Source organism: Staurois parvus, unplaced genomic scaffold, assembly GCF_062004578.1.
Source record: "Staurois parvus isolate SC_StPar_1 unplaced genomic scaffold, SC_StPar_1.0 ptg001418l, whole genome shotgun sequence".
NCBI lineage: Eukaryota > Metazoa > Chordata > Amphibia > Anura > Ranidae > Staurois > Staurois parvus.
In genome coordinates this window covers 2,168,775-2,182,500 of record NW_028319214.1, presented here as the reverse complement: position 1 = coordinate 2,182,500, position 13,726 = coordinate 2,168,775, and the positions used below count along the sequence as shown (strand labels likewise).

The 13,726-nt window shown below is 41.6% G+C and overlaps 1 protein-coding gene across 1 annotated transcript in view; it reads right to left on the bottom strand.

Annotated features, from left to right (window-relative positions):
* The window catches only part of ZCCHC8 (zinc finger CCHC-type containing 8), a 67,910-nt gene that overhangs the window by 27,435 nt on the left and 26,749 nt on the right, over nt 1–13,726 (bottom strand). Inside the window, exons 7-8 of the mRNA XM_089662027.1 lie at nt 5,467–5,532; nt 2,782–2,842 (exon numbers count right to left, since the gene is read on the bottom strand). Of these exons, the coding sequence (XP_089518153.1) occupies nt 2,782–2,842; nt 5,467–5,532 (127 nt within the window). The remainder of the gene's footprint in view (nt 1–2,781; nt 2,843–5,466; nt 5,533–13,726) is intronic.

The window sequence follows — 13,726 nt, the reverse complement described above, 5'->3', positions numbered from 1 at the left end:
CTGTACGAGGTCCCGATCATGTGATCACTGATTGGCCAATCAGTGATCACATGCAAAGTAGTAAGCAAGATGTCACTTCTGACATCATTGCTTACTACGTGTGAAATCTGTGAATGATCACAGAGGTCACATGGTAGAAGGCTATTCACAAAAGCCTTGTACCATGTGACAAGCTGTGACCAATCACAGCTCACTCAGTACTTCTCAATGAGTGAGCCATGGTGACACTGTACTGCTAGGGTGACAGTATGTAAAAATAAATAAATAAATAAATAATAAGAAAATAAAATAAAAATGTAAAAAAAAAAAAAAGTTTAAAAATTATAATTTTTGCTTATAAACTAATTTGGATTTTTTTTTTTTACTAAAAAGATAACGGAATAAATTTTGGCTAAGATTTATGATGAAATATAATTTATTTGCAAAATTTTATAAAAAAAACACTTTTTTTCAAAATTTTTGGACATTTCATTTACATAGCAAAAAAAATACAAATCCCAGTGGTGAATAAATACCACCAAAATAAAGCTTTATCTGTCTCAAAAAAATTGTGAAAAATTCATTTGGGTACAGAGTTGCATGACCGCACAATTGTCATTCAAAGTGTGATAGCGCTAAAAGCTGAAAATTGCCCTGGTCAGGAAGGGGGTAAAAGTGTCCGGTCTGGAAATGGTTAAAATATATATATTTTGTTTAGCCAAATTAGTTAAGAAACATGGATGTTTGTTTAAGCAAATAACATATGCTGTAATGTTATTGTTTCAGTTGAATAAATCTATTTATATTGTTATTATTAAGGTAATGATTATTTTTCTCCTTCCTAAGTACAACAGAAAAGTTGTCCAAATATGAATGATTAACCTATTAAACTGGGGATAAAAAAACTAATATGAAAAGTTGTTATTCTAAAAATCTTCATCTACTTGCATATTAAAGTTATACCAGCAAGAATTAGTCTATGTAGAAAACTAGGATTTAAATCAAGCCTTACTGACTAGTGATTTAAATTGTGATTTAAATCAGTTTGATTTAAATCAAATCCACCCTGGTTGCCACATTAGCAGAATATCCGCTAGACCTAGGTGTTCAATAAATTAGAAAAAGGGACCCTCGAACTTCATATAACTGATCTCAAAAGTCCCAATTATGCAGATATATTAAGACCCAATTATTTTTTCCCTCCAAGTAGGATAGGCTAAGCTTTAGCTTCTGTTTACGTGTAGCTCAGAACCTTTACACTCTACAGTTGTATGGTGTTTTTATTCTATGTCCAATGTCACTCACCTATTAGATACCTATTCACAAAAAAAAGAAAGACCTAAGCTGTAGTTCAAGTTTTGCATTTGTTGGTACATGAACAAAAAGCAATAAAACCTAAAAACATAAATGGAACAAAGTCATATTTCAGTAACTATGTGCTTCAATTTGGAGCCAAGTAAGCAAAAAAAGAACAGTGCCAATGGTACCAATATGTGAAATGGCAACATGTAAAATAACCTGGTGGGTGCCCAACCTAATATGAGATATTAGTCTCCGTGACTCTGCTCTTCCTTGGTTCTCATCTTGCTCATCTCACCACATCTTCAGTGTCACTTACAATTCTACTTCCTCCTCTCTTTCTTTCTCAGCTGGGGTCCCCCAAAGTTCCATTCTGGGACCTCTCCTATTTTCGATCTGCAACCCCCTTCAGTCCATCATGAATGCTGCTGCTAGTTTCATCCACCTAACCCACAGTTCAGTGCAAACCCTGCATTGGCTGCCACTCAGCCAACAAAATAAAATCAAAATGCTAACTTACAAAGCCGTTCACAACTCAGCCCCCAGCTACATCACTAACTTAAGTCTCAAAATACCAACCAAATCACTCTCTTTATCAACCCCCCACCCCCTCCATGACCTCCAGCTCTCTAGTTCCCTTGCCACCCCCACCCATGCTTGCCTTCAGTACTTTTCCTGAGCCTCTCCCATCTCATGGAATTCCCTACCCCAAATTGTCTAACTCCTACTCGGCTTTTAGGCGATCCCTGTAAACATATCTCTTCAAAGAAGCCTCTCCTGCCTCCACTCAACAACTGTATATGTATTTTCTCCACTGGCTCATCCCCCATAGTTATTACCTTTTGTATCACTTGACCCTCCCCATTTTAGATTGTAAGCTCTAACGAGCAGGGCCCTTTGACTCCTCCTATATTGAAACTGTACTGTTTGTTCTCACGTTGTAAAGCGCTGCGCAAACTGTTGGTGATATATTAATCCTGTCTATAAAGGGTTAGTGCTGTATTCTTTAAATAAAAATTATAAAAATGTGTGCGTGAGATCTATACAATATGTGAAATTGTCTGTGTAGTCTGTGCAAATACTCCTAAATAAATATTGTCTGAGATTAAATAAAAGGCTTAATTCATACAAAATCTTTAACACTAAACACCATGTGAATACAAAGATCCATGTTCAATCCAACCAGTCCCAATGTTGTGATACTAGTTTCAAATAAACCACCTTTTAAAACCTTTTGTTCTTCCACCAAACACCAACTGTGTGGTCCACCACCCAGAAGTATAAGACTCACCAGAGGTAGAAGCTGCCGGTTTAAAACCAGCACACAGTGCATTCCCCTTTGGGAGTAAATGCGCAGACCCGGCAAGATTCACTGTATATTTTTGCAATATTCATATGATATATTATAGCTTTCACCCATAAGTTTTATGAGGAATGTGTGGTTTCACAACATCTACTCATACTTAAAGCTTATATATATTTAGCCACAGCTAAAAGACTTACCTTTGGACAGTCCTTCATCTGATGTTCTACCGAGCCACAATTGAAACAGCAAGCTTTCGGCCTAATTAATCAATCAAGAGAAAGGTTCAGTTCAAAAACCAGGCACCAAACTGGCAAACCCCAAATCCACATGCACAGTCCATATTCCCATGTCACATTGGTAAAATCTTGTGGGTGAAAGATTGGTCTAATATTCAATTGATAATATCCTAAGCAGTTGGTCCCTTCATGGCCAAACAAGCAGCAATATTTCACTCAATTGCTGAGGCCCGATTAACAAGTAGGCACTAAATTCCCCAGCCTACTGAAAACAAATGCTAGTTTTTCAGAACTTGTGCACCACAAACGAAAGTGTTGTTTCCAAGACAAATTAGCACTAGGGTTCTCAGTTCAAATCCCAGTCAGAACATTATCTGCAAGGAGTTTGTATGCGTTTCTTTCAGATACTCCAGTTTACCTCCTGCACTCCAAGGCATGCTGGCAGGTTAACTAGCCCTAGTATGTGTGGTGCTCATGTATGCATATGCAAGAAGGACCTTAGACTATAAAGCTCCTTTTGAGCAGGCATGTAAAATACACAGTATGTACACATTGTGTAAATTGCAGGTAACGTAAATATGTGTATATTAAAAGGAAAAACATTTTTTTATTTTTGAACAGAAAGTAAAGGGATAGAACAGCTACCAAGTCATGTACTATTACTACAACCACTTGAAAGAAGAGCACTAAACTATGTCCAGTTTATAAGTGTTCCCTACCCCCCCATGAACAAAATGTTTTTTCTAGAAGTATGTTATTTTCATTAACCTGATATAAGTTATAACATTGTTGGAACGTTACCTAGTTTTTTGTTTTCATCATCCATAACATCCCCTGTGGTGCACATCTTAGGCCACTGTACATAACAAGGCCGTTCACACCGCCCCCCCGCATGCAGTGTGCCTGTGGCTTCAGTGCAGGTTAGCTGCGCTTTCCCTTTTTCAGAAGGCGCACCAAAACTGTGGGACAGAATAGAAATCTATGGGGAAAGAACAACTAACTCACACGAAAACTGTGGGTACACTGTGCTGCGGCCAAAAAGCAGCAGCCCAGTGTAAAGCCGCCCCTTACACTTTCCTCTTGCTTCTCATCTCACTAACCTTATGGGCCCAGGCAGACTTCTGTGGTCTGTTGCCCTAGGTTATAGTGTGCTGCAACGCATGAGAATCTGCATTTCATTAAGGCAGTCCATTCAATATGAATCGGCTGCCATTGCACTTCTATGGTCAACCATGGGATGTAGTGGGCTGACACACGTCGTTAAAAATGTGAGGTTGAGCCACATTTTTTACTGCCCCCAACTGCACCCCCTTGACCTACAAAAGCAGCAGAAAGGATGTACATATCCTGTGACCATGATGCTTTGCACAAGTAATTCCCACTGTCAGAATAGACAAAAAACTACCTACTGAATGCAGCCCACTCAGCTGAATAAGGGTGCCCTGCAACTGCAGGCAATACATGTGGCTTGGGCAAGCTGGTGCAGGGTTTAAGGAGTTAAAATAGGGGGTGTGGAGGCAATAGAACACCTCCTTGACCACAAGTCAAATGTCCCGATGAGTGGTCCAACTCAGACTGCTTTTCAGAGGCAGAGAAAGTGTAAACAAGGCCGTAAAGCTGCCTTCTGTACACCACACATCACGCTAAGATAGGGAAATGCAAGCAAAAGTTGTACTGCAGTGCAAGAAATATGGTGACAGAAGGGCCTATCAGTGTACTGCTTGGTTTCACTCTAAGTAAATACAGATCTAGTTTCTCTCCCAATCTGTGACTGTAAAGTATGTAAACCTCAAAGCAAAATATAAACATGATAAAAAAAGATCATGAAGTTTTGCCACAACGTTTACCTTCAATCCAAATATTTCCCTCACAGGACTCTTCCTGCTGCTAGACGACCTCAATCTAATGACCGGTATCATTCAACTCACTTCCAATTAACCCACCCTCAGCCTGTGACTGGAAAGTGAAAAGAGAAACAGGCATGATTTTTCATGGTGCTTCACTTTCTCTACACATCAGCATGCTCCTTGTCAGCAAATGAACAGATTGGCTACTTGTGCTGCTACTTCATCTGAGCTCTGCTGTATGGGACTGCAGGTAGTTGACACTAGGTCAAAATTCAGATACTTACACTGTACTTAAACATTTAAACTACAGTTAAATGATGTTCTAAAAAGTATGGCCAAAGATTGTTTTGGCCATACTTCTCGTGGGTTTGCTCTTCTGTGATCCAGAATCAGCCAAAAGCAAGCTAAAGCCCGCTGTCAGCCGATGTTACAGAGCCACTTCAGGCTCTGGAAGGATCCCAAACAAATTGTCAGGATCCACCCAGCTGTCCGAACAACAGCTGGCTCTGACTCAAAGCACGCAGTTAAGTGCCACAGCCAGCTGCACTCGCCCATTCCCTAACCCTCCAGTGAGCACTGGAGAATCAGAGTGGTAACTGACAGCCACTGCTTCGAGAAGACAGAGCTGAACAATCAGCAGTCACATGATTGCCAAGTTCCTGGTCTTAAAGCTGATGTGGGACAGCTGCAGCCCCATACCAATGCAGCAGCACTGAGTATGTATGTATACATTTTATATAACCTATAAATAATTAGCAGGCAGAGAGTCCTATTCATTAGAAAAAAAATGCATACAAACCTTTTTGACTTTATTTGTACTTCTTGGCCCTCTAGAGACACAATCTGTGTAAAAACTTGCTGGTATCTTTTTAGATATATTAAGGAGTTTTTAAATATATACTTAAAATAAGTTTTGCAGCAAAGAAACTTAAAAGATGTATAAACATTAAAAAAATAAAATAAAATAAAGTATCCAAAAAAACTATTATATTTAAACGCAAAAATAAATCTTGCAGCTTACCATGTCACAGGGGCGATTGCATTTTTGTTCCCCAGGCACAATCCCCCCACCACTTTCATCTGGTAATACTGCAAATAACATACTTCTAGACTCTAGGTGACGCTCACTCCTCCACTGCATCTATGAAAGAAGCCATGATTGTCAGGCTGGAGTTCAAACACATCTGACTTTGTTCAACTCTGTTGCATGCTAGTTGATGGGATTTGTAGCGTAGAAATGAGGAAAGACTGTCTATTCAGCTCACAGAAAACCACATTTCCGGCAAGATTACCAGGTATTTTCTGCAACTGAAAATGAATGCAGCCACCAATCTAAACACTGTTAAACGGCAAGGGATTCTTAGAAACACTTGGTTGAATATCTTAATACAATAAAGCATCTCAAGTTTCTATTTACACACATGAAACCCCAATATTGACAGCCATATGCGAAGTGGCATGCTGTTTAAAAGCTTCACAGCTGCAGCCTACTAGAGGCGGCATGCACACTAGGCTTTCTAAATGCCTCACTCTTGACAGTAGAAAGTGTTTATACGCCCCTAAACACGCATTTTTCAAATGCATTCAGGCATGTCAAGCACTTGGGCATTCATTTCATTGGCCAGAATATTAATGTATTCTGGCCATTGAACTAAATGCTCAAGCAGTAAAAACACACCTAGCGTTTAGGCGCCTTGGGTGTATTTTTCTGCCCAAATGCTCCACTCCTGAACACGATTTTGATGCATTCAGATTCCCCCCACCACCACCAAATTTGTATTTAATATATTTGTCAAATGCTTGTAAAATGGGCATTTAGCAGCTGCAGTGCACATGAGGCCTTATGATTCAGTTTCTATCAAGGAAAAAAAAAAAAAAAAAGAAAACTTCCTATGAAACAGTGTGGTGTATATACTAAAGCTGGTTCACTCAGAAGCTCGTGCACTTCTGCATATAAACCAATCAGCTTCCAGTTTTAATGCTAAATCCTAATTGAACAAGCTGAGGTTAGAAGCAGATAGGCTCACTGGGGTTCATTTACGAAGGCTGTTTTTCACTTAGAATCTTGTACAGCTGTGCATGGTAGCCAATCTGCTTCTAACCTCAGCTTGTTCAATTAGGCTTTAGCAATAAAACCTGGAAGCTGATTGGTTTCTATAAGTGCACAAGACTCTGAGTGAACCAGCTTTTGTACATAAACCACAGTGAACCTAATGGTCTTCAAGTGGAAACATGCCTGAGGCAGCTTCTTAAGCTACGGAGAAAAAAAAAAAAAAAAAAAAAAAAAAAAAAAAAAGAAGGATGACTTGCCTGTAAAGTCCATATCTTGTAGTGACACAGGCAGTGTATTCATACACATTTTATAGGAATGAATCTTCAGGAAAATCAGACAATGACAAAGCGTTTGAGGACATGACCCCTGGGTGTCTCTCCTATAACTACCCCACTCCATGAGTCCTCCGTGTCATAGCAAGCAACACAGAGAAACTGAACAGAGAGTGGTCCATGTCCTGTACTGTACTCAAAGATAGGGATCCCACTCAAGTCTAAATTCCTGTTATCCTATTCACACCAGTACAAAACCACAGGCAGAGTATTCATACACCATGGGAGGTCCCCAAGCAATGAATAAGAAGGGTGGGCAACAATGAGGCAAACATAATTGACAACAGCCCCAAACAAAAAAAAGGTCAGAAGGTGCAATTTCAGGGAGTACCGCAGCAAGAACCTTGCAGAAGATGGACGTCTACCTGATAAAACCCTGAAAAAAGTATGAACAGAAAAAAAAATATGATCAGAAAATCAGGTGGCGGCCTTATACAACTGGGTAACGGGCTTGTTGCCGAAAAGCCCAGATGTCCACACTTGGAATCCCCCATTTTTGGCATATCAGACTGAAGAGATCCAGATGAAGGTCCTATTCTTGTTCTGGGCAGTCGCAGCTAAACTAATCCACTTCCTGTAATATACAAAAAAGATGCAGCGCTAGAGCACAAATAAATGAACATATATATACATGTATAAAGTCATGCAAAAGATGTAAAGTGATGCTGTGCACTCAAATATATGCCATTATGCAGTGGCTAATATAACGTGAGGAAAAAAACTGCTGTGTCCACAGATAAGTCCAACGTGAAAACGTGAGCAAGATCTCAATCGATCTATAGACTTCCAAACGACAGACTGTGCACGCGGTGAAACAGTGAGGATACAGATTACGCACTCACCAGTTGCCGCCATTTCCCTTATTTAAAGGACAGTACGGCGTCAACAGCTGATAGCCAAAACCCTATGACTAAGAGCTCTTTGCTCGAAACGCATCAGGGTCGGCTGCAGCTGTTTGACGCTAATACCGCCGGCACCACGAGGGGTCCCGGCGGCAACTTTTCACTGGGTCAGTAGTTTTTTATTATCCCTTACATTGTATCTGACTAGCATCTGTCTCTGTGTGTGTGGGAATAAAGTATCCATAGACATACTGCACTATTGGCCCCCTCTGTTTTTTCTGAGCTCCTCTGGGAGCCAGGTGCATCTACAGAGTGGTCATCGCCTAATGAGAAGGCTGTATGCAGAGTATGGGATAACGAAGTGGACCTGACCAGATCTGACCAGACCTCTGATGACATATTGGGAGTCTCTATAATATATAAAGGCGCATAAAGGTTGCGCATCTGGTGAGTGCGTAATCTGTATCCTCACTGTTTCACCGTGTGCACAGTCTGTCGTTTGGAAGTCTATAGATCGACTGAGATCTTGCTCACGTTTTCACGTTGGACTTATCTGTGGACACAGCAGTTTTTTTCCTCACGTTATATTAGCCACTGCATAGTGGCATATACAGTATATGAGTGCATAGCATCACTTTACATCTTTTGCATGACTTTATACATGTATATATATGTTCATTTATTTGTGCTCTAGCGCTGCACCTTTTTTGTATATTATTGTATTGGAAGGTTTTATATGGTGCCTTTGGTGTACAGCTGCTACTATTTGGAAGGCGCTCACTTATTTACACGTTTTTCAATAATCCACTTCCTGGTTGTCCACTCCCGTTGTGTGAGCAGGAAGCTTCTGTCCATGAGATTATCTGGTTGGTTTCATTCAAGGCAGCCAAACTACTGGTGCCCCCTTGGACGAGTTAGGCCACAGTCACGGCATTCTCTGACTGCACCCCAACCGAACGTACCTTCAAAAAGGGGTGTCCAGTGCTGCAAGGTCAACAGTACTACTTTGAACTTAAAGATGTTGATGGGGAGCTGGATGATGTTTCCTGGACTATTAGAGATTGGAATATGTCTACCCAGCCTGAGAGACGTGCGTTTGTTGAGGATTTTCCAGTGATAGGAAAGGAAGGCCCACTTGCCTACTGTTAAGGTATTCCTTGCTTGGCAGGACAGGTAAATCTAGAGGTGGTTGACAAAGCTGTTCAGTTGGAGATTTTTTGAAAAATGTAAGCTACCTTTAGGCCTAGAATTTTCTTTAAGATTCTCCCTGTGGGATAGCTCTTGGATCTCATTACTTCAGCACAGGTTTTTAGGGGGGGGGGGGGGAGAAAACACCAAAAGACTTTTGCTTGGTATATCCAGGACCAGACCCAAGTATCCCAGGCGAAGAGAAGGCTGGAGAGCAGATTTGTTGAAATTTCACCTAGCTAAAGGCCTGGCACATCTAAATTGTGGACATTTTCTGACAGTTGCAAAGGATTGGAGTCCTTCAGAAGGTGGATGTTTAGATAGCCTGTGACTTGGATGCCCTGAATACGGAGAAGGGCAAGTATGATGCCAAGACCTTTGTAAACACTCTGGGAGCAGAGGATAGGCCAAAGGGCAGTATGACAAGCTGGAAGTGATTGTCTACCCACCTCATCAGTGCTTTCATAGTGGCAAATGAGAATATGCCAATGGACATCATGGATGTCCACAGATGCTATGTATATCCTGTCTCAAGAGAGTCAAACACTGACCTTGCAAATTTCATGCCACATTTTGGAATTTGAAGGGCCTTGTTTAGAGATTTTAAGTCCCAAATAGGATGAATACCCCTGCTGGGTTTTGGTACTATAAAGTGGTTTAAGTAAAATACTTTAAAACTCTCTTGTGGCAGTACTGGCACAATGACTCCCATATCAGAATCCGACTCCAGCTGAGAAATGGCAGCAGGAAAGTAGGTGTAGCAGTTTTGAGCCCTGAACAAAGATGGCTGTATTAAGGCCTTAATCCGTCCAAAGAAATGTGACAGATGTAGAGAATTTGCTTTTAGTCAGTTAAATAGGCCACTTACCAAAAGTCTGAAACATAGCTAGAATTGGAGGCAGAGATCGATGTCGGAGCCAGATCCTGCTCCGGTGCAAGTCACTCATTGTCACTCTGAAGCTGCGCCTTATGCGCGCCCTTCGGCAGAGCAAATGTTCGCCTGCTATTTTGCATTGGCTCCCTTTCACCTGGTTTCTGCTACAGATACAAGTGAGTATTCCTGTGGGGTGCTCACGGAAAAGGATGCAGGGGTGTAGACTGCAATGAGTTCTCGTGGCCAAAGGGTTTGAGAAAGCACCTGAGTATCTTATAAGGGGCTCTAGGCCTAGATGGCAATAAAGAATGCAAACAGTGGTGTGATGTAACACCTGGATACCCACCCGAGTCCTGGCTCCGAGTGAGTTTAAGACTAGGTTCACACAATGTTTTGTAATGCATTTGCAGATTTTTCAGAAACGCACTAAAAAGTCCATTTAACATTATTCCATATGGGTCACGTTCATATAACTGCAGTTTTTCCTGATCCATGTTTTGGAAAGTGCAGGGACTTTTTTTTTTCATTTTTAACATCCAGCATAGTGTGTTTTTGGCTTCATAGATGGAATTTCATCAAAAACACATGAACATGCATTTTTGGTGTATTTTTCTGCATGCACCAATCTCAATCAAGCCTTAGTACCAACTTCTGAAAAGTTTACACTGCGAAGTATAGGTGCGTCCATCAGTTATCACCACAGGTAATTGCTGGCAGTGTGACCAGCCAGATAGCTGCGGCCAATGTGTCATTGAAGTGTAAAGGGCACGGTGGCCACAGCTAGCCCCCCCCCCCCAGGTACCAAAAACTGCTGCAAGAATGTAGCCTAATACACCTGAAAGCAAGCTGCATCTATCAACCAACACTAGCCCAAGTAATGGCCTTCAAACAGTTTCAGTTTCAATGCTCTAGAATAGAACACTGGATATCAGGAGGGGGAAGCTAGTACCCCCCAACAGGCAAAGCTGCATAGAACAGATATTCAAATTCATGACAGATTTCTTTTAAATTTGTCCTCATATGGTCTTTTTACCCTGCTCAAAAAAATTAAAGGAACACTTTGAAAACACATCAGATCTCAAACGGGGAAAAATATGCTGGATAGCTATACGAATATGGACTGGGTAATGTGTTAGGAACATAATGATGCCCCATTGTTTGATGGAAATGAAAAATCATCAACCTACAGAGGACTGAATTCAAAGACAGCCCAAAAATCAAAGTGAAAAAATGATGTAGCAGGCTAGTCCATTTTATGTTACAGCCTTATTCCAAAATGGATTAAACTTAAAATGGCACTCAGTAGTTGTTTGGCCCCCACGTGCTTGTATGCATACCCAACAACGTCGGGGTATGCTCCTAATGAGATGAAGGATGGTGTCCTGGGGTATTTCTTCCCTGATCTGGACCATCACTGAGCTCCTGGACAGTCTGAGGTGCAACCTGGCGACGTCGGATGGACCGAAACATGATATCCCAGAGGTGTTCTATTGAATTTAGGTCAGGCGAGCGTGGGGGCATTTCAACAGTATCAATTCCTTCATACTTTAGGAACTGCCTGCATACAATCAACACACGAGGCTGGCCATTGTCATGAACCAGGAGGAACCCAGGACCCACTGCACCAGCATAGGGTCTGACAATGGGTCCAAGGATTTCATTCCGATACCTAATGGCAGTCAGTGTGCCATTGTCTAGCCTGTAGAGGTCTGTGCGTCCCTCCATGGATATGCCTCCCCAGACCATCACTGACCTACCACCAAAAATGGTCATGCTGAACAATGTTACAGGCAACATAACATTCTCCACGGCTTCTCCATACCCTTTCACGTCTGTCACGTGCTGAGGGTGAACCTGCTGTCATCTGAAAAGCACAGGGCGACAGTGGTGGACCTGCTAATTCTGATGTTCAATGGCAAATGCCAATCAAGCTCTATGGTGCCGGGCAGTGAGCACAGGGCCCACTAGAGGATGTCGGGCCTTCAGGCCACCCTCATGAAGTCTTTTTCTGATTGTTTGGTCAGAGACATTCACACCAGTGGCCTGCTGGCGGCCATTTTGTAGGGCTCTGGCTGTGCTCACCCTGCTCCTCCTTGCACAAAAGAGCAGATACCGGGTCCTGCTGATGGGTGAAGGACCTTCTTCGGCCTTGTCCAGCTTTCCTAGAGTAACTGCCCGTCTCCTGGAATCCATTCCATGTTCTCGAGACTGTGCTGGGAGACACAGTAAACCTTCTGGGAATGGCACGTATTGATGTGCAATCCTGGAGGAGATGGACTGCCTGTGCAACCTCTGTAGGGTCCAGGTATGGCCTCATGCTACCAGAAGTGACACTATCCCTTGCCAAATGCAAAACTAGTTAAAAACAGTCAGAAAAGAGTAGGGAAAAAAAAAAAAAAATAAAAAAATCTGTGGCCTCCACCTGTAAACTCATTCCTGTTTTGGGGGTCGTCTCACTGTTGCCCATCTAGTGCACTTGGTAATTTCATTAAGACCAAAAGCAGCTGAAAATGATTAACAACCCCCTCTGCTACTTAACTGACCAGATCAATATTCCAGGAGTTTGACTTGATGCTATAATCTAATTAAAAAGCGTTCCTTTTTTTTGAGCAGTGTAGTTCATCTTAGCATATCCAAAATAACTTCAATTTTATAGCATGCCACAAATCAGTTTAAGGATATATTACATAACAATGCTAGGGGAAGTCAAGTCTTCTTACTCATTACCCATGTTTTCTAATACATACTATATAGTTACATTAGTAAAGGTTGGCATACAGTGCATCCAGAATGTATTCACAGCGCTTAACTTTTGCCCCATTTTATGTTACAGCCTTATTCCAAAATGGATTAAATTTATTTTTTTCCTGAACATTTTACAAATAAAACCCCAGAATGACAATGTGAAAAGTTTGTTTTGAAATCTTTGCAATTTATTAAAACAAAAAAAAAAATACACATGTACATAAGTATTCACAGCCTTTGCCATGAAACTCAAAATTGAGCTCTGGTGCATTCTGTTCCCACTGATCATCCTTGAGATGTTTCCACAACTTGATTGGAGTCCTCCTGTGGGAAATTCAGTTGATTGGACATGATTAGGAAAGGCATAAGCCTGTCTATAGAAGGACCCACAGTTAACAGTGCATGTCAGAGCACAAACCAAGCCATGAGTCCAAGGAATTGTTTGTAGACCTCCGAGACAGATTTGTATAAAGGCACAGATCTGGGGAGGGGTACAGAAAAATTTCTGCAGCATTGAAGGTCCCAATGAGAACAGTCACCTCCATCATCCATAAATGGAAGAAGTTTGGAACCACCAGGAATCTTCCTAGAGCGGGCCGACCAGCCAACATGAGCGATCGAGTGAGAAGGGCCTTAGCCAAAGAGGTACCCGATGGTCACTCTGAAAGATCTCCAGCGTTTCTCTGTAGAGAAAGGAGAACCTTCCAGAACAACCATCTCTGCAGTACTCCACCAATCAAGCCTGTATAGTAGAGTGGCCAGACGGAAGCCACTCAGTAAAAAAAAAGCAAATGACAGCTCGCCTGGAGTTTGCCAAAAAGCACCCAAGGGACTCAGACCAAGAGATTTAAAAAAAAAACAAAAAAAAAAAAAACGCTCTGGTCTGATGAAACAAAGATAGAACTCTTTGGCCAAAATGCCAAGCGTCATGTCTGGAGGAAACCAGGCACCGCTCACCACCTGCCAATACCATCACTACAGTGAAGCATGGTGGTGGCAGCATCATGTTGTGGGGATGTTTTTCA